Source organism: Macaca mulatta, chromosome 6, assembly GCF_049350105.2.
Source record: "Macaca mulatta isolate MMU2019108-1 chromosome 6, T2T-MMU8v2.0, whole genome shotgun sequence".
Taxonomy (NCBI): Eukaryota; Metazoa; Chordata; class Mammalia; order Primates; family Cercopithecidae; genus Macaca; species Macaca mulatta.
This window is the reverse complement of record NC_133411.1, coordinates 34,917,489-34,942,923: the sequence shown is the minus strand read 5'-3', so window position 1 is coordinate 34,942,923 and position 25,435 is coordinate 34,917,489. Positions and strand designations below refer to the sequence as shown.

Sequence of the window (25,435 nt, the reverse complement as noted above, 5' to 3'; positions counted from 1 at the left end):
CGGCCCGCCCCGACTACCCTCCAGGGCAGATGCATTTTAGCTATGGGACCATCTCTACACCAGTGGTAGTCAAGCTTTATCATGCTTCAGGACAACCTGGAGGGCTTGTCAATGCACAGATGGATGGGTCCTACCCCCAGAATGGCCAATTCAGGGGATCTGAGGTGGGGCCTGAAATTTTGCATTTCTGACAAACACTCAGAAGATGCTGAAGTTGCTGGTCTGAGGAACATTTGAGAACCACTTTTTTGACCCCCTTTTCCTGGAAATAACTTGGCCAGGTGGTGCTGAATCTATGTGCACATAGGTAGGTATGCACAAGAACCCCAGATGTGGAATTCCTCTCCCTGTCTCCTCAGATGGGGTTAAAAACAGATTGAATAAGTGGGAAAAAGTTGATGTTGATTCTCAAAGCTGGAATATTGTGAAGGTGCTACATTAGTTCTTTTATTGAGCAGAAAAGATTAATTGCATATAATTTCCCTGTTTTCTATGATACTACCACACACACACTACCTGATGTGATGGACATGATGTTTGCAAGACAGCCATAATTATCTTGTTGTTATTGTTGTAACCATGCTAAAACTAAGATTTTTCAAAGTGCTTTTCAAAATACTCAAAGAACTTTTCAAATATTCTTGGCGAATTATTTTATTTCCTCCTAAAAAAACTTAATGTATCTTATAGAATTATTCTAGTAAGCAAAAACCTGACATGTTTCAGAATTCTACCCCTTTGGAAATCTGACTTGTCATCTTGAATTTATTTTATGAGTATTACAGCCAATACATCTAAGTCCTGAGTGAATCCATCCATTTTATTACTCCTACTATGGACAAATTTAATTCTAAAACTTTATGCAGTGGAAAAGGAAGACTAAATCTCATTTTAATAGGAGGCAAACAAAATTGTATTGCAAATGTGTGCCCCCCTTTTGGGCTGTCGGAGCTAATCATTATAAAAAACCTAAATTTTACATTTTTGTTACTAAAAAACTTCTTTCAGACACAAAATGTGGATAAAATAATGTCCATTCTGGAATGACCACTCATTTAGGTTTTTTTAAAAAAATTCCTTCCTTTTGACATATTGTTTAACATTAGACTATTTGGCATCTTCTGACTTTTCTCCTCCTTATGTCTTCAGGATTTGCTTCATCAGTATTTCTGCCTCTCTCTAATTCTTGTTTCCCCATTTAAAAGAAAAATAGTGAGTGGTCATTGTAAGGAACTTGCAGGAATGCTATAAATTCCAATAGAGATACCTATATTCCTAATAACACTGTACACAACAAAATGACAATACGAAGTTCTTCACTTATCATTAAACGTGTCTCCACCCGACTTTTACCTAATCTTGTCACTGCTGTGTATCAGTGCTCCAGGTCCTGTGGAGGCGGAGTTCAGGAGAGAGAAGTGTTCTGTCCAGGAGGCCTCTGTGACTGGACAAAAAGACCCACATCCACCATGTCTTGCAATGAGCACCTTTGCTGTCACTGGGCCACTGGGAACTGGGAGCTGGTAAGACTCGTTTATACATACTTTTTTTACTTTAGCTTTTTTTTTTTTTTTTTAAATACTTTAAGTTCTAGGGTACATGTGCGCAACATGCAGGTTTGTTACATAGGTTACATGTGTCATGTTGGTTTGCTGCATCCATCAACTCATCATTTACGTTAGGTATTTCTCCTAATGCTATCCCTCCCCCAGCCCCCCACCCCCTGACAGGCCCCAGTGTGTGATGTTCCCCACCCTGTGTCCAAGTGTTCTCATTGTTCAATTCCCACCTATGAGTGAGAACATGCAGTGCTTGGTTTTCTGTCCTTGCAATAGTTTGCTGAGAATGATAGTTTCCAGCTGCATCCATGTCCCCACAAAGGACACGAACTCATCCTTTTTATGTGGCTACATAGTATTCCATGGTATATATGTGTCACATTTTCATAGTCCAATCTATCATTGATGGACATTTGGGTTGGTTCCAAGTCTTTGCTATTGTGAATAGTGCTGCAATAAACATACATATGCATGTGTCCTTATAGTAGCATGATTTATAATTCTTTAGGAATATACCCAGTAATGGGATTGCTGGGTCAAATGGTATTTCTAGTTCTAGATCCTTGAGGAATCACCATGCTGTCTTCCACAATGGTTGAACTAATTTACACTCCCATCAACAGTGTAAAAGCATTCCTATTTCTCCACATCCTCTCCAGCATCTGTTGTTTCTTGACTTTTTAATGATCACCATTCTAACTGGCATGAGATGGTATCTCATTGTGGTTTTGATTTGCATTTCTCTGATGACCAGTGATGATGAGCATTTTTTCATGTGTCTGTTTTACATAAATATCTTCTTTTGAGAACTGTCTGTTCATATCCTTTGCCCACTTTTTGATGGAGTTGTTTATTTGTTTTCTTGTAAATTTGTTTATGTTTTTTGCAGATTCTAGATATTAGCCCTTTGTCATATGGGTAGATCGCCAAAATTTTCTCCTATTCTGGAGGTTGCCTGTTCACTCTGATGGTAGTTTCTTTTGCTGTGCAGAAACTCCTTAGTTTAATTGGATCCCATTTGTATATTTCGACTTTTGTTGCCATTGCTTTTGGAGTTTTAGTCATGAAGTCTTTGCCCACGCCTATGTCCTAAATGGTATTGCCTAGGTTTTCTTCTAGGGTTTTTATGGTTTTAGGTCTAACATTTAAGTCTTTAATCCATCTTGAATTAATTTTTGTATAAGGTGTAAGGAAGGGATCCAGTTTCGGCTTTCTACATAAGACTAGCCAGTTTTCCCACCACCATTTATTACGTAGGGAATCCTTTCCCCATTGCTTGTTTTTGTGGGGTTTGTCAAATATCAGATGACTGTAGATGTGTGGTGTTGTATCTGAGGCCTCTTTTCTGTTCTATTGGTCTATATATCTATTTTGGTACCAGTACCATGCTGTTTTGGTTACTGTAGACTTGTAGTATAATTTAAAGTCAGGTAGCCTGACGCCTCCAGCTTTCTTCTTTTTGCGTATGATTGTCTTGGCAATGCGGGCTCTTTTTTGGTTCCATATGAACTTTAAAGTAGTATTTTCCAATTCTGTGAAGAAAGTCATTAGTAGCTTGATGGGGATGGCATTAAATCTATAAATTACCTTGGGCAGTATGGCCATTTTCACGATATTGATTCTTCCTATCCATGAGCATGGAATGTTCTTCCGTTTGTTTGTGTCCTCTTTTATTTCGTTGAGTAGTGGTTTGTAGTTCTCCTTGAAGAGGTCCTTCACATCCCTCATAAGTTGGATTCCTAGGTATTTTATTCTCTTTGTAGCAATTGTGAATGGGAGTTCACTCATGATTTGGCTCTGTTTGTCTGTTATTGGTGTACAGGAATGCTTGTGATTTTTGCACATTGATTTTGTATCCTGAGACTTTGCTGAAGTTGCTTATCAGCTTAAGGAAATTTTGGGCTGAGACAATAGGGTTTTCTAAATATACAATCATGTCATCTGCAAACAGGGACAATTTGACTTCCTCTTTTCCTAATTGAATACCCTTGATTTCTTTCTCTTGCCTGATTGCCCTGGCCAGAATTTGCAACACTATGTTGAATAGAAGTGGTGAGAGAGGGCATACTTGTCTTGTGCCTGTTTTCAAAGGGAATGCTTCCAGTTTTTGCCCATTCAGTATGATATTGGCTGTGGGTTTGTCATAAATAGCTCTTATTATTTTCAGATACATTCCATCAATACTGAATTTATTGAGAGCTTTTAGCATGAAGAGCTGTTGAATTTTGTCGAAGGCCTTTTCTGCGTCTATTGAGATAATCATGTGGTTTTTGTCATTGGTTCTGTTTATGTGATAGATTACATTTATTGATTTGAATATGTTGAACCAGTCTTGCATCCCAAGGATGAAGCCCACTTGATCATGGTGGATAAGCTTTTTGATGTGCTCCTTGATTCGGTTTGCCAGTGTTTTACTGAGGATTTTTGCATCGATGTTCATCAGGGATATTGGTCTAAAATTTTCTTTTTTTGTTGTGTCTGTGCCAGGCTTTGGTATCAGGATGATGCTGGCCTCATAAAATAAGTTAGGGAGGAATCCCTCTTTTTCTGTTGATTAGAATAGTTTCAGAATAAATGGTACCAGCTCCTCTTTGTACCTCTGGTAGAGTTCGGCTGTGAATCCGTCTGGTCCTGGACTTTTTTTGGTTGGTATGCTCTTAATTATTGCCTCAATTTCAGAGTCTGTAATTGGTCTATTGAGAGATTCAACTTCTTCTTGGTTTAGCCTTGGTAGGGTGTATGTGTCCAGGAATTGATCCATTTCTTCTAGGTTTTCTAGTTTATTTGCATAGAGTTATTTATAGTGTTCTCTGATGGTAGTTTGTATTTCTGTGGGATCGGTGGTGATATCCCCTGTATCATTTTTTATTGCATCTATTTTATTCTTCTCTCTTTTCTTCTTTATTAGTCTTGCTAGCAGTCTATCAATTTTGTTGATCTTTTCAAAAAACCAGCTCCTGGATTCATTGATTTTTTGAAGGGTTTTTTGTGTCTCTGTCTCCTTCTGTTCTGATCTGACCTTAGTTGTTTTCTTGCCTGCTGCTAGCTTTTGAATTTGTTTCCTCTTGCTTCTCTAGTTCTTTTAATTGTGATGTTAGGATGTCGAATTTAGATCTTTCCTGCTTTCTCTTGTGGGCATTTAGTGCTATAAATTTCCCTCTACACACTGCTTTAAATGTGTCCCAGAGATTCTGGTATGTTGTATCTTTCTTTTCTTTGGTTTCAAAGAACATCTTTATCTCTGCCTTCATTTTGTTATTTACCCAGTAGTCATTCAAGAGCAGGTTGTTCAGTTTCCATGTGGTTGTACAGTTTTGAGTGAGTTTCTTAATTCTAAGTTCTAATTTGATTGCACTGTGGTCTGAGAGTCAGTCTGTTGTGATTTCTGTTCTTCTACATTTGCTAAGGAGTGCTTTCCTTCCAATTATGTGGTCAATTTTAGAATAAATGTGAGGCGGTGCTGCGAAGAATGTATCTTCTGTTCATTTGGGGTGGAGAGTTCTGTAGATGTCAAATAGGTCTGCTTGGTGCAGAGCTGAGAACAAGTCCTGGAGACCCTTGTTAACCTTCTGTCTTGTTGATCTGTCTAATATTGACAGTGGGAAGTTAAATCTCCCATTATTATTGTGTGGGAGTCTAAGACTCTTTGTAGGTCTTTACAGACTTGCTTTATGAATCTGGGTGCTCCAGTATTGGGTGAATATATATTTAGGATAGTTAGCTCTTCTTGTTGAATTGATCCCTTTACCATTATGTCATGGCTTTCTTTGTCTCTTTTGATCTTTGTTGGTTTAAAGTCTGTTTTATTAGAGACTAGGATTGCAAACCCTGCTTTTTTTTGCTTTCCATTTGCTTGGTAGATCTTCCTCCATCCCTTCACTTTGAGCCTATGTGTATTTCTGCATGTGAGATGAGTCTCCTGAATACAGCACACTGATGGGTCTTGACTCTTTATCCAATTTGCCAGTCTGTGTCTTTTAATTGGGGCATTTAGCCTATTTACATTTAAGGTTAGTATTGTTATATGTGAATTTGAGCCTGTCATTATGATGTTAGCTGGTTATATTGCCCATTAATTGATGCAGTTTCTTCATAGCATCGATGGTCTTTACAATTTGGCATGTTTTTGCAGTGGCTGGTACCAGTTGTTCCTTTCCATGTTTAGTGCTTCCTTCAGGAGCTCTTGTAAGGCAGGCCTGGTGGTGACAAAATCTCTCAGCATTTGCTTATCTGTAAAGGATTTTATTTCTCCTTCACTTCTGAAGCTTAGTTTGGCTGGATATGAAATTCTGGGTTTAAAATTCTTTTCTTTAAGAATGTTGAATATTGGCCCCCACTCTCTTCTGTCTTGTAGGGTTTCTGCCGAGAGATCCACTGTTAGTCTGATGAGCTTCGCTTTGTGGGTAACCCAGCCTTTCTCTCTGTCTGCCCTTAACATTTTTTCCTTCATTTCAGCCTTGGTGAATCTGATAATTATGTGTCTTGGGGTTGCTATTCTCAAGGAGTACCTTTGTGGTGTTCTCTGTATTTCCTGAATTTGAATGTTAGCCTGCCTTGCTAGGTTAGGGAAGTTCTCCTGAATAATATCTTGAGGAGTGTTTTCCAACTTGGTTCCATTCTCTCCATCACTTTCAGGTACACTAATCAAACGTAGATCTGGTCTTTTCACATAGTCCCATATTTCTTGGAGGCTTTGTTTGTTCCTTTTTACTCTGTTTTTTCTAAACTTGTCTTCTCACTTTATTTCATTAATTTGATCTTCAAACACTGATACTGTTTCTTCCACTTGATTGAATCGGCTACTGAAGCTTGTGCATGCATCACAAAGTTCTCATGCCATAGTTTTCAGCTCCATCAGGTCTTTTAAGGTCTTCTCTTCACTGTTTATTCTAGTTAACCATTCAAATAACCTTTTTTCCAAGGTTTTTATCTTCCTTGTGATGGGTTAGAACATGCTCCTTTAGTTCAGAGAAGTTTGTTATTACCGACCTTCTGAAGCCTACTTCTGTCAACTTGTCAAAATCATTCTCCATCAAGCTCTGTTCCGTTGCTGGTGAGGAGCTGTCATCCTTTGGAGGAGAAGAGGCACTCTGGTTTTTAGAATTTTTCAGCTTTTCTGCTCTGGTTTCTCCCCATCTTTGTGGTTTTATCTACTTTTGGTCTTTGATGTTGGTGACCTACAGATTGGGTTTTGGTGTAGATGTCTTTTTTGTTGATGTTGATGCTATTCCTTTCTGTTTGTTAGTTTTCCTTCTAACAGTCAGGTCCCTCAGCTGCAGGGCTGTTGGAGTTTGCTGGAGGTCCACTCCAGACCTTGTTTGCCTGGGTATCACCAGCGGAGGCTGCAGAACAGCAAATATTGCAGAACAGCAAATGTTGCTGCCTGATCCTTCCCCTGGAAGCTTCATCCCAGAGGGTCAGCTGCCTATATGAGGTGTCTGTCGGCCTCTACTGGGTGGTGTCTTCCAATTAGGCTATACAGGGATCAGGGACCCACTTGAGGAGGCAGTCTGTCCGTTCTCAAAGCTCAAACGCCATGCTGGGAAAACCACTGCTCTCTTCAGAGCTGTCAGACAGGGACGTTTAAGTCTGCAGAAGTTGTCTGCTGCCTTTTGTTCAGCTATGCCCTGCCCACAGAGGTGGAGTCTACAGAGGCAGTTGGCCTTGCTGAGCTGAGGTGGGCTCTACCCAGTTCGAGCTTCCCAGCCACTTTGTTTACCTACTCAAGCCTCAGCAATGGCAGATACCCCTCCCCCAGCCAGGTTGTCACCTTGCCGTTCAATCTCAGACTGCTGCGCTAGCAGTGAGCAAGGCTCCATGGGCGTGGGACCTGCCAAACCAGGCACGGGAGAGATTATACTTGTCTGCCAGTTGCTGAGACCTTCGAAAAGTGCAGTATTTGGGTGGGAATATTCCATTTTTCCAGGTACAGTCTGTCATGGCTTCCCTTGGCTAGGATAGGGAACCCCTTGCACTTCCCTGGTGAGGCAATGCCCCGCCCTGCTTTGGCTCGCCCTCTGTGGTGCAAGGACAGCTGCACCCACTGTCCAACCAGTCCCAGTGAGGTGAACCAGGTACCTCAGTTGGAAATGCAGAAATCACTTGTCTTCTGTGTTGATCTCGCTGGGAACTGCAGACCGGAGGTGTTCCTGTTCGACCATCTTGGAACCTCAATCTACTTTAGCTTTTTAAAAAAATGGTTTCTTGCCACTATACTTAAGCAAAAAAATAAAAATAAAATAACATGTATTTTCTTTTGATTACAAAAATAATCTATATTCATTGTAAATATTCAATGTGTTCATTGATTTATAGTATGTTTCTATATACTTTGGTTTTCATATTTCTGCCACTGAATACCTCTAAGTCTGCTAAAAGTTGACCCATGGCTGCTGTGGGTCTTGAGTTCAGAAGGGAAAAGATCAAATACTTTCAAAAGAGAAAAGATCAAATATTAAAACTATTCCAGAGACATACAGCCTAAGAAACAGCTGTTTTATACCCAGCACCTTGGATGCTCTGGCTTTTCCTAGAGCAAAGAGGAGTTGGCATCTGTCCTAAAGCTTTAGACATAGTCAGACTTAGTGAGTTTCAGGCCTCTTGTCAGTCCACAGATCAGTTTGCCAGATGGCCAGCCTGTTTGATGGAACAAAATAAACCGTAAATGAAGGAAAGAGGTATTATTCTCCCTAAGTTTGTTTATTGCATAAATAACACTCTATCAGCAATATTGAAAATAAAATTCTGGCCGGGCATGGTGACTCATGCCTGTACTCCTAGCACTTTGGGAGGCTGAGGCAGGTGGATCACCTGAGGTCAGGAGTTTGATTCGAGACCAGCCTGGCCAACATTGTGAAACCCCATCTCTACTAAAAATTTAAAAATTAGCCAGATGTGGTGGTACATGCCTGTAATCCCAGCTACTTGGGAGTCTGAGGCAGGAGGATCACTTGAACCTAAGACGCGGAGGGCACAGTGAGCCGAGATTGCACCACTGCACTCCAGCCTGGGTGACAGAGCAAGACTCCATCTCAGAAAAACAAAATAAAGAAAATTATCCCATGGACAGATTCTGCCATCATTCTGACTTGTCTTATCCTGGATTTTCTATCAGATAAAGTCTCGAGAAAAAATTTAACTTTATTCGAAAATTCAATGCCAGGGAAGCAGGGGTGACAGAAAAGAGAAAGGAGGCAGAGAAGGGGAGTCAAAAATGAATTGGTGTGTTACTAGACTGATTATCTTACCTAACTGACCATCGCTTGGTGTCAGGAGCAACTGATTGCTGATTCTCACAGGAAGGCTTCTAAAAACTGTGTGAACTACTGCGTGTTATGGCAGTTTATCCAGGAAGGGAGGGACGAGTAGGAAAGGAGAAGAGTTATCCACTGACTCCTGTCTCCCTTTGGTGGAGTCTCCCTTTAGAGGGCTAATATCTCCATACTTCTGAATTGTCCAGATATGGGCACTGAGCAAGTCCCATTGTGTCTCATTTCTCATTGGCAACAAGAAAGCCCAATCAGAAGCAGGGAGACATGAGGCATGGTGATATGGTTTGGCTCTGTGTCCCCACCCAAATCTCATCTCAGATTGTAATTCTCACGTGTTAAAGGAGAGACCCAGAGGCAGGTGAGTGCATCATGGGGGCAGTTCCCCTATGCTGTTCTTGTGATAGTCAGTGATTTCTCACAAGATCTGATGGTTTTATAAGGGGCTCTTCCCACTTCACTCACCACTCTCTCTCACCTGCTGCCATGTAAGACGTGCCTCTTCCCTTCCACTATGATTGTAAGTTTCCTGAGGCCTCCCCAGCCCTGTGGAACTCTGAGTCAATTAAACCTCTTTTCTTTATAAATTACCCAGTCTCAGGTATGTCTTTATAGCAGTGTGAAACCAGGCTAATACAAATGGCATGAGGTGAAGGCCACTGGGTTGTGCTTTCAGAAAATTGGTTGCCACCTCAGCTGGGACAGATCCTAGGGCCACGAGCTGGGAGACAGGGGAGCCAAGATGGTCTGATACACTAACATCACAACTACTAACATTTTTATAAAGTGACTTGTTCCCATGCATGTATGTTTCGATGGTTGTAATTATTACACACACGGGAATGCAGTATTTTGCCCAACATAATGCCCCCAGCTATCTGTAGGTTGCTATACAGTTTGTAATTCTCATTATTCATAGCTGCATAGTTGCACCAGCACAGCCATGATCCACTCTAATGCTGTGTCAAATTGGCGGTCTATTGGCAGTCAGACATGTGAGGCACAATAGGCTTGACTCTAACACCAAATTCACTTAGCTGTGTAGAAGGATACAAGCAGGAATTATATTAGGCACAACAGCCTCATCTCTGCAGGAGGTTGCTACCGAAGGATACAATTTCAGCAACTATCCAAGAGTACAACTCCATTTGCTTCCTTGTCTGTCAAGCGTGGTATGTATGGGTAGCAAGAAATGAGAGCCAAGGTGCACACAGGTCACCTTGACACAAAGAAGCCTCAGCCTCAGTTTCCTGCCAATATTTTAAACTATTTTGGTCACACATGCCAACTCACAGGCCTCCAGTAGGGAACAGTTCTACAGTCAGCAATTTCCTAGTAGACACGACAGTCATCATCTTTTGCATTTACCTTAACTCTGTAGTGTCCAAGAAAACCATACCTCAAGGTCATTTTTCTCTCCAAGTACTCTGAACCAGGACCAATGTTAATCCTTTCTTTACAGTAATATTCCATCAAGTTGATTGATCATATATACTTAACAGTTTCCCCTTTTTTAGGATGTTTTTCTGTTGTCACCCAATAAATAGTTACCAAACTAATATTCACTGCTATGAGCAAGATTTGTGTGCCTAGTCTAGCCATGAACTTGCCGAAATTCATCATTAGAATCATGGCAGATTGGATCAAGGCAGCAGTGGCCTTCTCCAGCCACATGGGCCTGAGCAAAGGCCATGCTTACTCCTGGCAGGCCTTGCCCCAGCTGCCTAGATATATTTCAGGACTAGGCTCTTCATAAATATCTCAGAACTCTGTATAGCAAAATAAGTACCTCTAATCAAAGCAAACATGACATCTAAAAGAGAAAATGTGATGTAATATGAAGTCATAAAAATGCTGTAAGTTTGGGCCCATTTAGAGAAACAATCTCATGGAAGATTAAAAATTGTAAGAGAACATTTTTAAACCTCCCTTTCAACTCCCTGAAGGAGTTCCAGGTGAGTCTATTGGGAGTGGACATGGGTTGAAGTTCGTTAGAAATGCTGTGTGTCAGGAATTCACCAATTATGCATAGCAAAGAATGGGGGGATAATGAGAGAGTGGTTAACACCTACCAGGCCAGCCTTTGGAATCACTCATAACCTTCATGATCTGTTATTAGGTGAAACTACACAAGCTATGGATTGAACATATACATTTTCCTTTGTTCCCAAAACTCCACTAAATAGGCAGAAGGGATAAAATACTACAACTGGCACAAGCCCACAAGGACAAAGATGGGGGCAGGAGACAAGAGCAGAGAGATGGGTCCATACAATTTTGGAATCTGTAAAATTACCCTGATCTATCTTTAGCTCCCCCTCACCAAAAAAAAAAAAAAAAAAAAAAATTGGAATCTGGAAACAGATGACTAAACTTCCAGTTGACTTAGCGAGTGTGCCAGAGGAAAAAGTAACCAGGTGTGGTGGCACACACCTGTAGTCCCAGTTACTTGGGAGTCTGAGATAGGAGAATCACTTGAACCAGGGAGAGGGAGGTTGCAGTGAGCCGAGACTGTGCCACTGCCTTCCAGCCTGGGTGATAGAGCCAGACCTTGTCTCAAAAACATGGTTTAAATGGTATATTTTATGTTTTATATATTTTACCTCAAAAAATAATAATTTAAGAAAAGAACATATGTGGTAAATTCAGGCACATTTTTTTACATCCTGAAGAATCTTATGTAAACTGCTTCTACAGGCCAGCGAATCTCCCTCCTGCAGCCAGGTGGGTGATCATAACATTGCAGTGGAAAATTATCGTTAGAATGGCTTGAGAGGACCTGGTCCAGCTAGTCACAGAGCCGGGGTCTGCTGTTGCTCTGTTTCTTCCCCAGCTTCCATGCTCAGCCCTGTCCCTACCCCCATTCCACATTCTCTCCATGCCACTGGGGTCTTTCCCTCCCACTTCTCTTTTTACCCAATGCTCATCTCTCCTAGTAGCTCCACCCCTTTCCCTCACATCCAATCCCCAGCCCCAAATCAAAATTAGTTAAGACCAAGGTACCACGACCCAGATATGGAATTGTATTCTGCTTTGCTTGCAGTTCAGCCTCCCTCCATATGTTTCACTCCATATACTCATGATGCAAAGATGAATGTTTGGGTTGGGAGTTCCAGCTAGAACCAAGGGTGTGAACCCCATGGGCAATGCCTCCCTCCTTCCTGTTCCTCTCTAAGCACATGCTTCATTCCATTCACCTTTTCTTCCATTTGGTTTTCACTCATTTTACTTGGCAGGAAATGTGGCCACCAACACCACCCAAGTTCTCAAATTTCAGCCTTAGATGGAATTTCTTGCTGCGTCTCAATTCAAATTCCCAAGGAAGTGACTTATTGGCCCCGCTTGATGCAGGGACCTTCCCTAGACCAGTCTTGTGTGGCCTGGCTGGGTCCCACGGCACCAACATAGGTTCCTGGAGCCCAGTGCTGTAGTCGTGTGATGAGAGGCATCAGACCATTCTGAAATATGTGAAAGAGGAGAACGTTCTGCAGAGAACCTAATAGTAATCTCAGTCAGATCCAATCCACACGGCCTATAGTATAGAGTCTTTCTAAACTCACATCTCCAAATTATTAGTGCCTTTATTCTATGACTCCTTCAAAAAGGTTTCTGGTTATTGAGACATTTCCATTCTTGACCACAGTGGGGTTGGAGGTGTTCTACTGGTGTTTCCTTGGGAGTCGTGGGGATGACTTCCGACTCTCTGTTCACCCTCTCTTTCAGTGTTCCACTTCCTGTGGAGGTGGCTTTCAGAAGAGGACTGTCCATTGTGTGCCCTCAGAGAACAATAAAACTGAAGACCAAGACCAATGCCTGTGTGATCACGAACCCAGACCTCCAGAATTCAAAAAATGCAACCAGCAGGCCTGCAAGAAAAGTGCCGGTGGGTGAATGGGTTTGCTTGGGGAGAAAGAGATCTTTGCACAAATGTCATCCTGCATGATATAACTTGTAGATAGCTTTACATTTCTTTTACTCAACAGAAAATCTTAATGTTAAAGAGGTCAGCCGGTAACCCTGGGAACAAGCTATCTGATTTGGTGAGGTTTGAATCTTAACTTCTTGAGAGAGTATCTCATCCATTTTTCTTTTTTATTTTTTTAATTATTTTCTTTTTAAATTATTATTATTTATTGACTGTCATAAAACAGTCTCTCTAAGCCTGTTCACACTGATGTCATCCAACATGGATGAGAATTACTTCTGTGCTTTCAAAGATGTCTTAAGAGATATCCCAGCCTTTCTCAGGAACCCAGTCAAGTGTGAAATGGTCCTCTCTATAAATCTGGTACCACTATGTTAGGCCAGGTTCCCCAGAGGCAGGTTCTGGGGTGAAAGTGTGTGTGCAAGGGGTTCATTAAGTATTTCCAGGGAAGATCATTAAGGGAGTGGAGGAAGCCACATGGAAAAGGGAGGAGACACAGCCAGGATGCCTTCTCAGGAACCTGAGTCCTAGCTTCAGACTGCTCCTCCAGGCAGCTCCAGAGCATAGGTTGTACCCCCGAGTTGTCTGCTCCTGAGCCAGCAAGCTGTACATTCACACTCCCACGCTCTTCAGCCATTGGACAGGGCCTACCCCAGGAGAAGTGAATTTGCAGGAGGCTCTCTGTGTGAGAGACAAAGGAGCTCCTACGGGCTGGGTAGGTTCAGCTATGATCTATAATGTCCATTCCACTGATTGTCTGGGCTTCATTGACATGTAAAATTTCTAAATTAAATTAAAAACAGAGAAGTGAGTACATTCAGTAGCTCATTAAAAGAAAAATTCGATAGCCCTTTGTGCCAGGAGAAAGGAGAGAAAGGCTAATGCCCATAATTTTGGCTTGAGCAGCTGAGTAGATGAAGCTACCATGCACTGAGAGAGGAAGCCTAACAGGGGCTTTGGGAAAGAGAGAAGGTAGTGAGTTCTGTTTGGAACGTGTTTGTTAAGGAGTCTGTGAGTCATCTAGGTAGGGGTGTCCTGTGATTCGTTTGCTGTACAGGTGTGGAGGCCAGGAGAAAGATCTGGTCTGGAAATCCTGATCAAAATGCACTGAGCAAGGAAATGTTTTAGGTATGATTATCACAGGTAGCTTCTTACTGACTTGCACTTAAGGGTGGCTTTCATTGGCCTTACTTGAAATTCCAGCAGAAGTCACCTAGAGCTCATTTTCTGAGGTGTTATTCATGTCTTCCAGACTCTTGCTTCTCAAAATATGGTCCCTGGACAAGCTGAATTGGCATCTCCTGGGAATTTGAGGCTCTTGGGCCTCACTCTAGACCTACTGAATTAGAATCTTCATTTAACAAGATCCCTGGTGATTCACATGCACATCAAAGTTTGAGAAGCACCTTGTTCTAGACCAAGGGCCCAATCTGAGACTCTTTTCCTTTCATTTCATCTCTTTCTATGGTACCATACTTTAAACAGTTGAGGCTATAGAATCCCTTCTATGTTGTGTTATTTTTTATATAACTGAAGCAGCCACTTACTCTTGGTTGACCATGCCTAGTGTTAGGGCTTGTTATTTTGAATTATATGTAGGTTGTCTTCAACTGTCCTATGGCTGGACAATAAAATCTTCAATAATCAAAACAGGGTTAAGTGCATAGATTGTAGTTTTCATCTTGAAATCTCACACAAAATAAATGGCGACCAATAGTTGGCTGGCAATTGATGTGCTTAACAATGAATTCCATTCACTGACAAATATCAGGGCCACAAAAGTTAATTACTAGCTTCTGAAGGCAGAGCCATGCCTACTCACATAGAAGGAAAATGAAAGAGGAGCTGTAAGAAATTCCTTGATTTAAGAAGCCAGCCACCCACCCTGACCCCTATAATTCTCTAAAATTCTTTGAAAATATTCATTCAATGCCCAGGTTCTTGTCAGTCAGCTTTCATAATAAACATAACATAATCCTAAGTATATTTTATAATATCAGGTATGAATTCATATAAGATTTAGTTTTCTCCAGGTCATTTTACTTCTTTTAGAAACCATCTGAAGTTTTAATGACTTAAAATCTAAATTGGAACTACTATTTCCACATTAGTGCCTACAAAACCCTTTCCATGTATCAGTGTGGAAAAAAAATCAAGAAAATTCATTTACCAAGTATAACCTTTATTCTCAGCATTACATTCATATTGATTAAAAAACAAAAGCAAAACCCTTAAGCCTACCATTCCTGGGGTTGTTTTGTTGTTGCTGCTGCTGCTACTTTTAGGTAGAAAAGGCAAAAAAAAAAAAAAAAAAAGAAAAAAAAGAAAGAATACTTAGATCCAGTGTTGATGTGTTGATACAAATGAACATTTGTGTTGGTAAATTTTCTACTGAAGAATATTCTGCCAGATGAATAGGATCTCATTCATTCACTTATTCAACAAAATATTATTGATCACAAAATGTCTCAGAGAAGTGCTAAGAGCTGAGAAGAAAGACATGAGTAAAAGACAGCTCTTAGCCTCAAGGAACCCAAAGTCATGGAAACTGTATTTGTCAACAACATTGAAATTGTTTTCCAGGCTTCTTTGGTGAACAAAATATTATCCCCTGATAACACAGATGACAACAAAGATACAGGCGTATAACTGTCCCTTTAAATTTTCAAATGTGGTTTCTGTTGAACCAGCAGAGGCAAACTGGGATCTCCCCTCCAAGTTGCCCATAATTATAAGCATTGTATGTACTTTGGAAGTGGAATCCAATTGACTGATGAACACAACAAGCTTTCATTGTTTCACAGCAATAGGGAGAACTGATGGAATTGAGCCCTGTCACCATGTTGGGCTCATGGTTATCATCTAAATGAGTTGCTAAACATAGCTCTGGAACACAGACTGCCAATATAAGCCACTCTCATCTTCCACTCTTCCTTCTGGTCCCCCACTCTCAAAAAGGAGGGCCCCAGGACCTAGCATGTATCCAGACTCCAAGGACTATTGAAAAGCAAGGCTCTTGATCTCATGGTTTCCAGGAGCATATGAGGATTCCAGGCTTGGTTGAGTCTCTTTCAGTCATTTAGGTGTTGACCTAACCTGACAAGTGGGCCTCCTGTGTTGAGGAAAAAAGATGTTCTGGGCAGAGAAGACCTATTCATGTGATCTTCTCCTGCCCCATCACCAGTACACAAGATTCACTCTCTCAGAGACAAAGCTTGGGAGCTATTGAGACAACATTCAGTTTCCAGTGGCACCATCTATATGCCAGCTGTGTGATGTTGGGTCGATTGCTAAGCTTCTGTGGAACCCTCAGTTATTAAAAGAATAGATGCACCCACCTCTATTGATCTCTGTGACAATCAAATGGTATAGTATATGTCAAACATTGCCTAGTATGTGGTATATGCTTAATAATTTGTGTCTGTGTTTTTTCTACTTTCATGGAGGAAGGGGTGTATTAGCTTCCTGGGCTACAAGTACAAATATTCATGCTGCCATAACAAACTGTAATGAACTAGGTGACTAAAGACAACAGAAATCTATTCTCTCACAGTTCTGGAGGCTAGAAGTCCAAAATCAAGGTATTGGTAGGGCCACAGTCATTCTCCTGGCTTCTGGCGGTTGCCAGCCGTCACTGGCATTCCTCAGCTTACAGAAACTGAATTCCAGTCTCTGCCTCCATTACCACATGGCTGTCTTTCCTCTCTGTGTCTGTGTCTCAGCACAGCTTTTCCTCCTCTGTTTGTGTGTCTGTCTCTGTGTCTCTTCTCCTCTTTTTATAAGGACACCACTCAGGTTGGTTGAAGGGCCCACCCTAGTTCATAGTGACCTCATCTTAACTGACATCATAATTCTATCTACCAAGATCTTATTTCCAAATCAGCTCACATTCACAGATACAAAGGGTGAGGACTTCAACGCTGGGGTACATTTCAAAGGATACAGTTCAACCCACAACCAGGGCAAAGACTTTGGGGGCCTCCTAGAGGTCCTTTTTATAATGGCAGATACCTTTGAGAGCTCGCACTTTAGCCCTTAGCACACTCCATTTACAGAGCAGTTCAAGAGAGGGTTTGGTGCGGTGCCCGAGTGTGTAGTACAATAATGCCTGTTTGGACATGGAGACAGAGGGGACTCATGTGGGTCAGCGCTGCCAGAAGAAGCTTTGTGGAACGGTGGCTGTCAGCTGAGCCTCCACCCTTCCTGTCTTTCTCCTCCTGGGCAACGGCCCCAGAGCACTCACAGACTCACAGCGACAAGATTGTGGGGCAAAGAGCTGCCCCTCCTGTGCTCTCTCCAGCCTCCATCCACAGAGACTTCAGGAGAGGCTGGCTAAGAAACTGGAGCGGCTGTGTGATGCTTGGACTACCCTGCCAGGGGGCTTCCCAGAGCCCAGGAAGGAAGCCTTGCCTTATTCTGATCAGCAGCGCACACAATGCACGGCCCAGGTCCCATGAACAACACCCTCTGCTCTGCTGGGACACGGGAGATGAAGAGCTCGAGGCATATTCCACAAGAGACATGCTTGGTCAAAACATGTACTCTCTGAAGTTGAATTTTGAGGAAGAAATTTAAAACAAAAAGAAAAACAAGGCCAGGCGCAGTGGCTCACACCTGTAATCCTAGCGCTTTGGGAGGCCGAGGCGGGCAGATCATTCAAGGTCAGGAGTTCAAGACCAGCCTGACCAAAATGGTGAAACCCAGTCTCTACTAAATATACCAAAAAAAAAAAAAAAAAAAAAAAAGTAGCTGGATGTGGTGATACATGCCTGTAGTCCCAGCTACCCAGGAGATTGAGGCAGGAGAATCACTTGAACCCAGGAGGCAGAGGTTGCAGTGAGCCGACATTGCACCACTGCACTCCAGCCTGGGCAACAGAGGGAGCCATCTCAAAAAACAAAAACATGTACTCTCTCTGAAACTTCCAAGGGTGTCAGGCAATTTCCTGTGGGGTTTTAAGAGAGATGAGGTTTTTATAAGAGGCTAAAAGCAGAGCCCTGAAGAAGGAAAGATGAAGACTCAGGTTTTGGATTCTAGGAGCATTATATGTTACCGATTCCTAAGGGCACTTAAAACTTGAGCCCCAAACGGGACTCTAGAAGCTAACAGAAGACTTTCATTTGTTCACAAAAATAAGGCACAGTTAAGAGAATAAGGAGTTCTGAGGAGATAAAAAGAACTTTTTGCCTTTATGATCTGAAGGGGGAAAAAGCATAGAGACGCAAAGATATTGTCACACATTTGGGGTGGAGAGGATCTTATTTCCATTTCTACTTTTCCTGACTCTTCCATTTACAAAGGATAGCGGCCTGTTTATGAAAGTGCTTTTCTTCAGAACTATGAAAATCTTTTCTCTGTAAAGGAGAAAGACGAGAGCTCCAAAAGGCACTCAAGTGAAGCTTAAAACAATTTCACTTTCTAGAAAAAAAATATCTAATTGAATTCTTTACAGACCCAGAAGCTGTGGGCCAGTGCCCTCTGAGAACCACCTGCCAGGAGTGTGTGGGGTGGTCCCTGAGCAACCCATTCTCGTTCCCTGACTCGTGTGGGAAAAGCAAGGCCAAGAAAATTAAGGGACACACTTACCCAGAGCTAGTTAAAGGAGAACAAGGGTTAGAACTCAGGTGACTAATTGTATACTTACTCTGGGAATTATTTGTACATGTCTTCTGCCTTCATCTCCGTGGTAAAGTTCTGCAGGGCAGAGATCACAGTTTATATGTCTGTATACCTCACTCACTCTGGAAGCATTGGTTTGTTGTTGTTTTTTTTTTTTTGAGATGGAGTTTCACTCTTCTTGCCCAGGCTGGGTGCAATGGCACGATCTCAGCTCACTGCAACCTCCACCTTCCGATTTCAAGCGATTCTCCTGCCTCAGCCTCCCGAGTAGCTGGGATTGCAGGAGCCCACCACCATGCCCAGCTAATTTTTGTATTTTTGGTAGAGACAGGGTTTCGCCATGTTGGCCAGGCTAGTCTCGAATTCTTGACCTCGTGATCCACCTGCCTCGGTCTCCCAAAGTGCTGGGATTACAGGCGTGAACCACTGCGCCCATCCCGGAAGCATCAGTTATTTTGCTGACTGGTTGTTGGCTTGACACTCTGAATAGTATGATTGATGAGAGCATGAGCTCTAGAGTTAAGACTACCTGTGTTCAGATCTGGCCCTGCCATTTATCAGCTGGACAGCCTTATACAAGTTCTTCACTACTTGAGGCCCTACTTTAGTCATTTGTGAAATGGAAAAAATACTTGTCTGCTAGTAGCACTGTAAAGATTAAATGTAGTGAAGCATGGAAAACACTGCATTCAACTATTTCCATAGCAATATTGCATAGCAAAGCACCCTGACACTCAGGGGTTTAAAACTACAGTCATGTATTTTTTTTTTAATTTCAATAGTTTTGGGGGTACCAAAGTAGTTGTGGGGGATAACCAAAACCCACATTCCTTAGTGGTGATTTCTGAAATTTTAGTGCACCCATCAGCCAAGCAGTGTATACTATACCCAATATGTAGTCTTTTATTCCTTACCACCCCCAAGTTTCCTCCCTGGGTCCCCTGGGGCCATTATATCATTCTTATGCCTTTGAGTCCTCATAGCTTAGCTCCCACTTATAAATGAGAACATATATTTGGTTTTCCATTCCTAAAGTTACTTCACTTAGAATAATGGCCTCTAGCTTCACCCAAGCTGCTGCAAAAGACATTATTTCATTCCTTTTTTTTTTTTTTCTTTTTTTTTTTTTTTTTGGTTGAGTAGTATTCCCTGGGGTATATATACCACATTTTCATGTATCCACTCATTGGTTGATGGGCCCTTAGGTTGGTTCCATGTCTTTACAATTGTGAATTATGCTGCTAGAAACATGTGTGTGTGTGTTTTTCATATAATGCACAGTCATGTATTTTTTGCTGAGCATCTATAGGTCAGCCAAGGTTCAGGTGATTGAGCTGGGCTTTGGTTGGCCTTGGCTACTAACTGTAGGTTGAGTCTAGGTCTGCCCCATGTGTCTCTTATCACCCTCGGTGGCTACACAAGCCAGGTTCTTCTTATGGTGACAACAGAAGCTCATCAGGGAAGGCTTGTCCTCCTGCACATTCCAAGTCACTACACAGATCGTGTCTACCAGCATCCCATGGTCTAAAGCAAGTCACAGAGCTGAACCCAAAGGCAAGTAGGTGGGAAGGATTCTCCACCCACCAGGCAGCCATGGCAAGGTGGGAATGTTCTGTATAACACAATTACATGGGAGTGAAGAATTGTGACTGATAGTTCAGTCTAGCATAAACGCTTTGCACAGTGTCTGAAACATAATAAACATTCAGTAGATACCACCTATTATGAATTGTTATGGCTCCTTTCTTGGTAGACATATAAAGTCTTACATTAATAGAAGTTGTGCTTGTGTATCTACAAAGGATAATCTTTGGACTTTTTTTCTTATTCTTTTTCTCTTTCCACAGATTTACTTTGCACCAAGGACAAGCTGTCAGCCAGTTTCTGCCAGACACTGAAAGCCATGAAGAAATGTTCTGTGCCCACCGTGAGGGCTCAGTGCTGCTTCTCGTGTCCCCAGACACACATCACCCACAGCCAAAGGCAAAGAAGGCAACGGTTGCCCCAAAAACCCAAAGCACTCTAAGCCCAAAAGGAAGCCACCTTCCACCAGACTGCAGCAGCCTGCTGACCGTGACATGCTTTAGCTCTGGGAGCTGCTTCATTGAGGTTTTGCTTCATATATTTCAGGTTCAGCTTTGGGTCATAGTGAAACAAAATCCATTGTGTTCCTCTAGCCACAAAATGTCCCTCACAGGAGGCCTAGGCTGCCGTACTTGCTGCTCCCTGATAGGAAGGTGAAATAGCTAGGAGAATCAGGCAGCTCCTGGTATCGGCTCCTGGGAAAGGTGCTAGGTTACAGATTTGTGAAATGTTGTATTTTTGTCCTCCCTTGAAGATAAAAACAAAGAGACTAGTTTTCTCCCCGACTACCTCAAGAGTATCAGGCAACAGAGCCACCCTTACCCAGGGGACAAATAATCTTCTTAATTTATCTTGATGAATACGTTTCTTTTTTTTTTATTTCCTCCCTGCCTGGGGCAGCTGCTATTTGAAATGTCACAGTGGAGCTTTAGGAACATTCCTTTAACTGATGCAGGCAGAGGACTGCTTTCTTCACCCCATGTTCCACTAGGGCAGGAAGAGAAAGTGCTTGTTACATCCCTCAGTCTCTTCCTCCGTCCCTGCAGGGCTCCACATCTGGGCTGCTTAGAGTCTCCTGCCAACCTCAAGACACTAGACTAAGAGGAGACAGGCATAAGAAACACAGCCTAAGGGATTTAGGTCCCTTACAGAGAAAACACTTCTGGCTTGAAGAGCATTCTATGAAAACTCTTAAAAAGCAAATGAGCAGAAATCAATTTCTTACTATTATAGAAAAGGAACTGTAGGCCTTTATTCTTCCCACTTTCCTGGCAAATACACACTCCTTCGCAGAAGGAAAATGAGTCTTCCGGGCTGATTTCCTATCTTCTGTACAGTCCATACAGGAAGCCTGAGCTCAGGTGCCACCATCGTCTTGCTGCAGGGGGTGTATAAGCTAAGACCACTATGACCAGCTCTAGGGCTGCCACCTGTCCTCACCTCCCCTCAGGTTGGAAAATGGAGGTTCCATATTAAAATATTGCAAAGAGCCAGGTAGATTGTACTAAGTACAAGAACATAGTGCAAACTTCTAATCTAGAGAAAAAAAAATTTCTAAAAAGTAAGGTAAAGAGGATCTACTTCTCAGTGTACCCAATATGTCTTATTGGACAAGTATTTTTTCCATTTCACAAATGAAAGTCGTAAAGGTCTTTCACCTTGGGGAGAACAGGTGAATCACGGAGTCCAAGGAAACTGAAATAAAAGTTAGAATCCTTGCTCTGGATGTTCCTACCTCCCACCAGAAGTCAAAGTAGGCTTGGTCTCAAATTCAGGGCAAATTTCTAGACAAAGTGATTTCTAAGGGAAGGTACTTACATGAACTGAACCCAGAGAAAGAGGGTAAGTGGGTGGGTGGAGGGGCATAAGCCTCAAATGAAAGAAGATCTCGGAACCAATTCTTGGCAGGGAGAAAGGCAAGGATGTGGCCTTCATGTGATGGGCAGCATATTTTCTGACTCACGCACAGATACACTTAATACTCCCCATGGAACACAGTGTCCTCTGTCTCCCTTTACCTATCCGTTCAGCAGAATGGTGCTATTTAAAAATGGTGCTAATATCTAGATGGTGGCAGAACTAATGTAAACATAGATAGGCATGCAAATGGGTAAGTGTATGTGAAACTCTCCATATAGCTATTCTGTTAAACATGTAATGGTGTTGCTGTCCAATGCCAATTTTATTGCTTGGGTACCTTGAATTTAAGATTTAATAGTATGTGCTTTTTATTTTTTTCCAAGCCATTAACATGTATTACTCTCATGAATTCCTGTGGAAAATAAAACAGTGGGATTGGGATGAAATTCAAGATAGACCAGAAACAGGAGGAAAGTAGAAATGTTTACCTAAAGCCAGAGAATTTATTTCTAGATGATAATTACATTATTGTATTCTCTGCCTTTAAACGTAAACATTGCTGGCCGATAGCAATCTCTGGTGAATAATGGTTTTCGAGGATAGGAGACAAATTGTTAGTGACATGAGTGGAGAAGAATCTGATATTTACTAATGAGGCAGTTTGCAAAGACTGTCCCTGAAGTGTAGTGTAGGCTTTCAGGGGGATTCATTTAGTACGCTAGATTGATTTAACCTGGTACTGTACTAGCATAGGGTCAAATACATGTCATCAGAGACCTGGATATGACCAGGCTTACAAAACTCAGGAACAAACTCAGATTCCTACTGAACCTCAACAAACTAAACTAGGCCAAATTTCTCAGTATACAAAATGGACCAAGTTATTTACAACCCACGTGGTGGAGAAGATGGTAGACATGTGGAGAGAGTTTGGCCAGGTGCTCCATTCTAGGTCTTTTTCCAGTCTCTCAAAGGCAGAAAATTGGCTCCTAATTCTTTGCCATGGATATTTGCTTCCTGTACTGGAGCTATGTTGTAAGACAGCTGTGTGATGTCCATCATTCTTGACTCCAGAATGAAGACAGGGCTCGCTGTTTTCTGTCCTGATGGTATCATCTGTCGCCTTGGCGATCACTCAGTGATGAGTCGTCAGTATTTTGACAGGTCCCAGTGCTTGTTGTACAAAGGGGACTCAGATCAACAGGAAGGCTCTGAAGGCAGGAACCTGAATGGTGTCTTCACATCTTTGATACTTGGGTGCTAACATGAAGCAGAGTTATTGGTTTACTTTATCTAGGCCCTTCTTTCTTCTCACCTGGAACAAGCAACTGAGAAGTGTATCAGGAGACACTGGATACATATCTCTATGAAATAGGGCCATCGCAGGGCCTGGTACTTAACTGCATTAACGTTCTAAAACCCAGTTTGGTTTACATTGTCTTTCACAGTAGTATATTTAGCTCTTCTCTGGACAGTTGTGGGTTAATATAATTCTTTAACATAAAAATGTAATTAAACACACCACGAGAGAACAATATTCCAGGAGACTTAATAGCGATTACTTTCTTCAATCAGGAAATCGTTTCAGTGCCTCCTTTGTAGGAATGCTTTGTTTTTTGATGGCTTTTCTTAAAGAAGAGCACACCGCCGTCCAGTCTCCTGAGACAGCCACGTCTCCGCTGACATCCCACTGTGATGCTTTCAGATAGTCAGTGAATGTTTCTGATAACCTTCATCTAGTATCTGAAACACAATCTGAGGGATGATATTGTTTTCGATAATAACACCCCATTCAGTTGACTAAAATCTTTCAGACTCTGAAAGCTGCACACTGCTACTCCAGTGAGTGCAGGTCTTAGCTCTTCTGCTTTCTGACTTCAAGATGAATCTCTGGGACGATGTATCTGGTGCTCAGTCCGCAGTGATTCACTTTTGAAGGAGAGGCCACGTGACATGAACTGCCTGGTGTTACAACCTCGCTAACATATTTGATGCTACTCCTGTTGTCTGTACTGCTAATTCAAGTATTATTCTAAGTTATGTTATTAAAAAAAACATGGTGGGTAAAGCACAATCCTACCCGTCATTGTCCTCCAAAATAATTGTATGACATACACGGCCCAGCCCCGTTGCCCTCCCTGCATCTCTGTGCTGCTTTGCCATTTTCCCTTCTACCCAGCCTCCTCAAGGGGTACCTTGGTGGGTATCTCAGTACTTAAAACCAGATTGTAATCATAGCCTCCCTTTGTGTGGCATCAATAAATGGCCAAACTCATTGATGTTTCTGTGTGATTCCTTTACCCCTGCTGTGAAACTCCCACCACCCACCAGTGTTACCACGGATTTTAGCAACCTGGGGAAAGATGCTGTCAATTTCTTCTTCCCACACTCTTTCCAGATTCTCTCCTACCCTACCCCTAGATCAATACATCATCAGATGAGTCACATCCCAGGTGAGCTGGTCTCTTCTCATGAATGTGCAACAACTGCCACAGTCATATGATAATGCCATATGATAATCTGAAGTGATGCCTAAAATTCCCCAAAACACTGAATTCGACATATTCATGCTGCTCACAGCATAACCTACTCCTTCATCTCTCCAAAGCATAGGCTTAATGCGTAAGAGAAAATGACCCATCTCTAGGGGGAATTTGCTTTGGGAATTCAATCCTTATTCAAAGATGGGTGCACAGCTCAGTAAATGCAACTAGCAAAAGCAGAATTTGTACATATAGCGATTGAGTCTATTCACAAGGAATAAACAAAACCATAGAGGTAGTGAAGAGCCAGGCCTCTTCAGGTGATCCCTAGGATGTTTGAGGGCATGAATGGGAGTAGCAGGAAATGTAGTTTTGGTCAAGAAGGCATCGCGGAGAGCCATGGATACTTCCCTGATTATACCTTAAAAATTATTCTGTGACTATGAGATCTTGCTAATACTGCAAAGCCCAGCTCAAATGCTACTTCCCCTGGGACACCTACCCTGACCCTGCCAGAAAGACAGGGTCTGTTTTCCACTATACTCTGCTCCCACTATACTAGGTATATTTTCCACTGGAAAAGTAGCTCTTAATCAGGGGTGATTTTTGTTCCCCAGAGGATCTTTGACAATGTCTGGAGACATTTTTGTTTTCCACAATTGGGCAGTGGGAGAGGGAGGGAGTGCTACTGGCATCTAGCGAACAGAGGCCCAGAATGTTGCTGAACATTCTATGGGATGACATTCCCTCAACAACAAAGAATTGTCTGGCTCATAATGTCAACAGTTCCAAAGTTGAAAAACCCTGCACTAAAACAATTATCACCTTGTAGTGAGTAGCAGGGGATCTTGGTTGAGTAAAACCAAACTTTCACTAAAATTCAGACTTCTCGAAAGGACTGATGAGGTAAGTCAGAAAACCTCAAAAGAACTAAAAAATGCATCAGGGTTCAAAGCACACCAGCTTGATTAAAGAATCTTGATGTTGAAGGGGATACATGATAATGAGCACAGCTCAAAAGAGTCTTAAACCAGCTCCTAGGGACAAAGATGTTTCGATCCTAGAGCTATGGCAATAAATCAAAAGCAAGCAAACTGGAAAACTGGCATGTTAGGAGTTTGAATTAATCATCCTCCT

At 42.1% G+C, this 25,435-nt stretch overlaps 1 protein-coding gene across 1 annotated transcript in view; it reads left to right on the top strand.

Annotated features, from left to right (window-relative positions):
• The window catches only part of ADAMTS12 (ADAM metallopeptidase with thrombospondin type 1 motif 12), a 377,381-nt gene extending 353,291 nt beyond the window's left edge, over positions 1-24,090 (top strand). The window contains exons 22-24 of the mRNA XM_015139808.3: positions 1,380-1,523; positions 12,551-12,710; positions 20,219-24,090. Coding sequence (XP_014995294.3) covers positions 1,380-1,523; positions 12,551-12,710; positions 20,219-20,397 — 483 coding nt within the window. The 3' untranslated portion in view covers positions 20,398-24,090. The remainder of the gene's footprint in view (positions 1-1,379; positions 1,524-12,550; positions 12,711-20,218) is intronic.
• Positions 24,091-25,435: the final 1,345 nt, after the last annotated feature.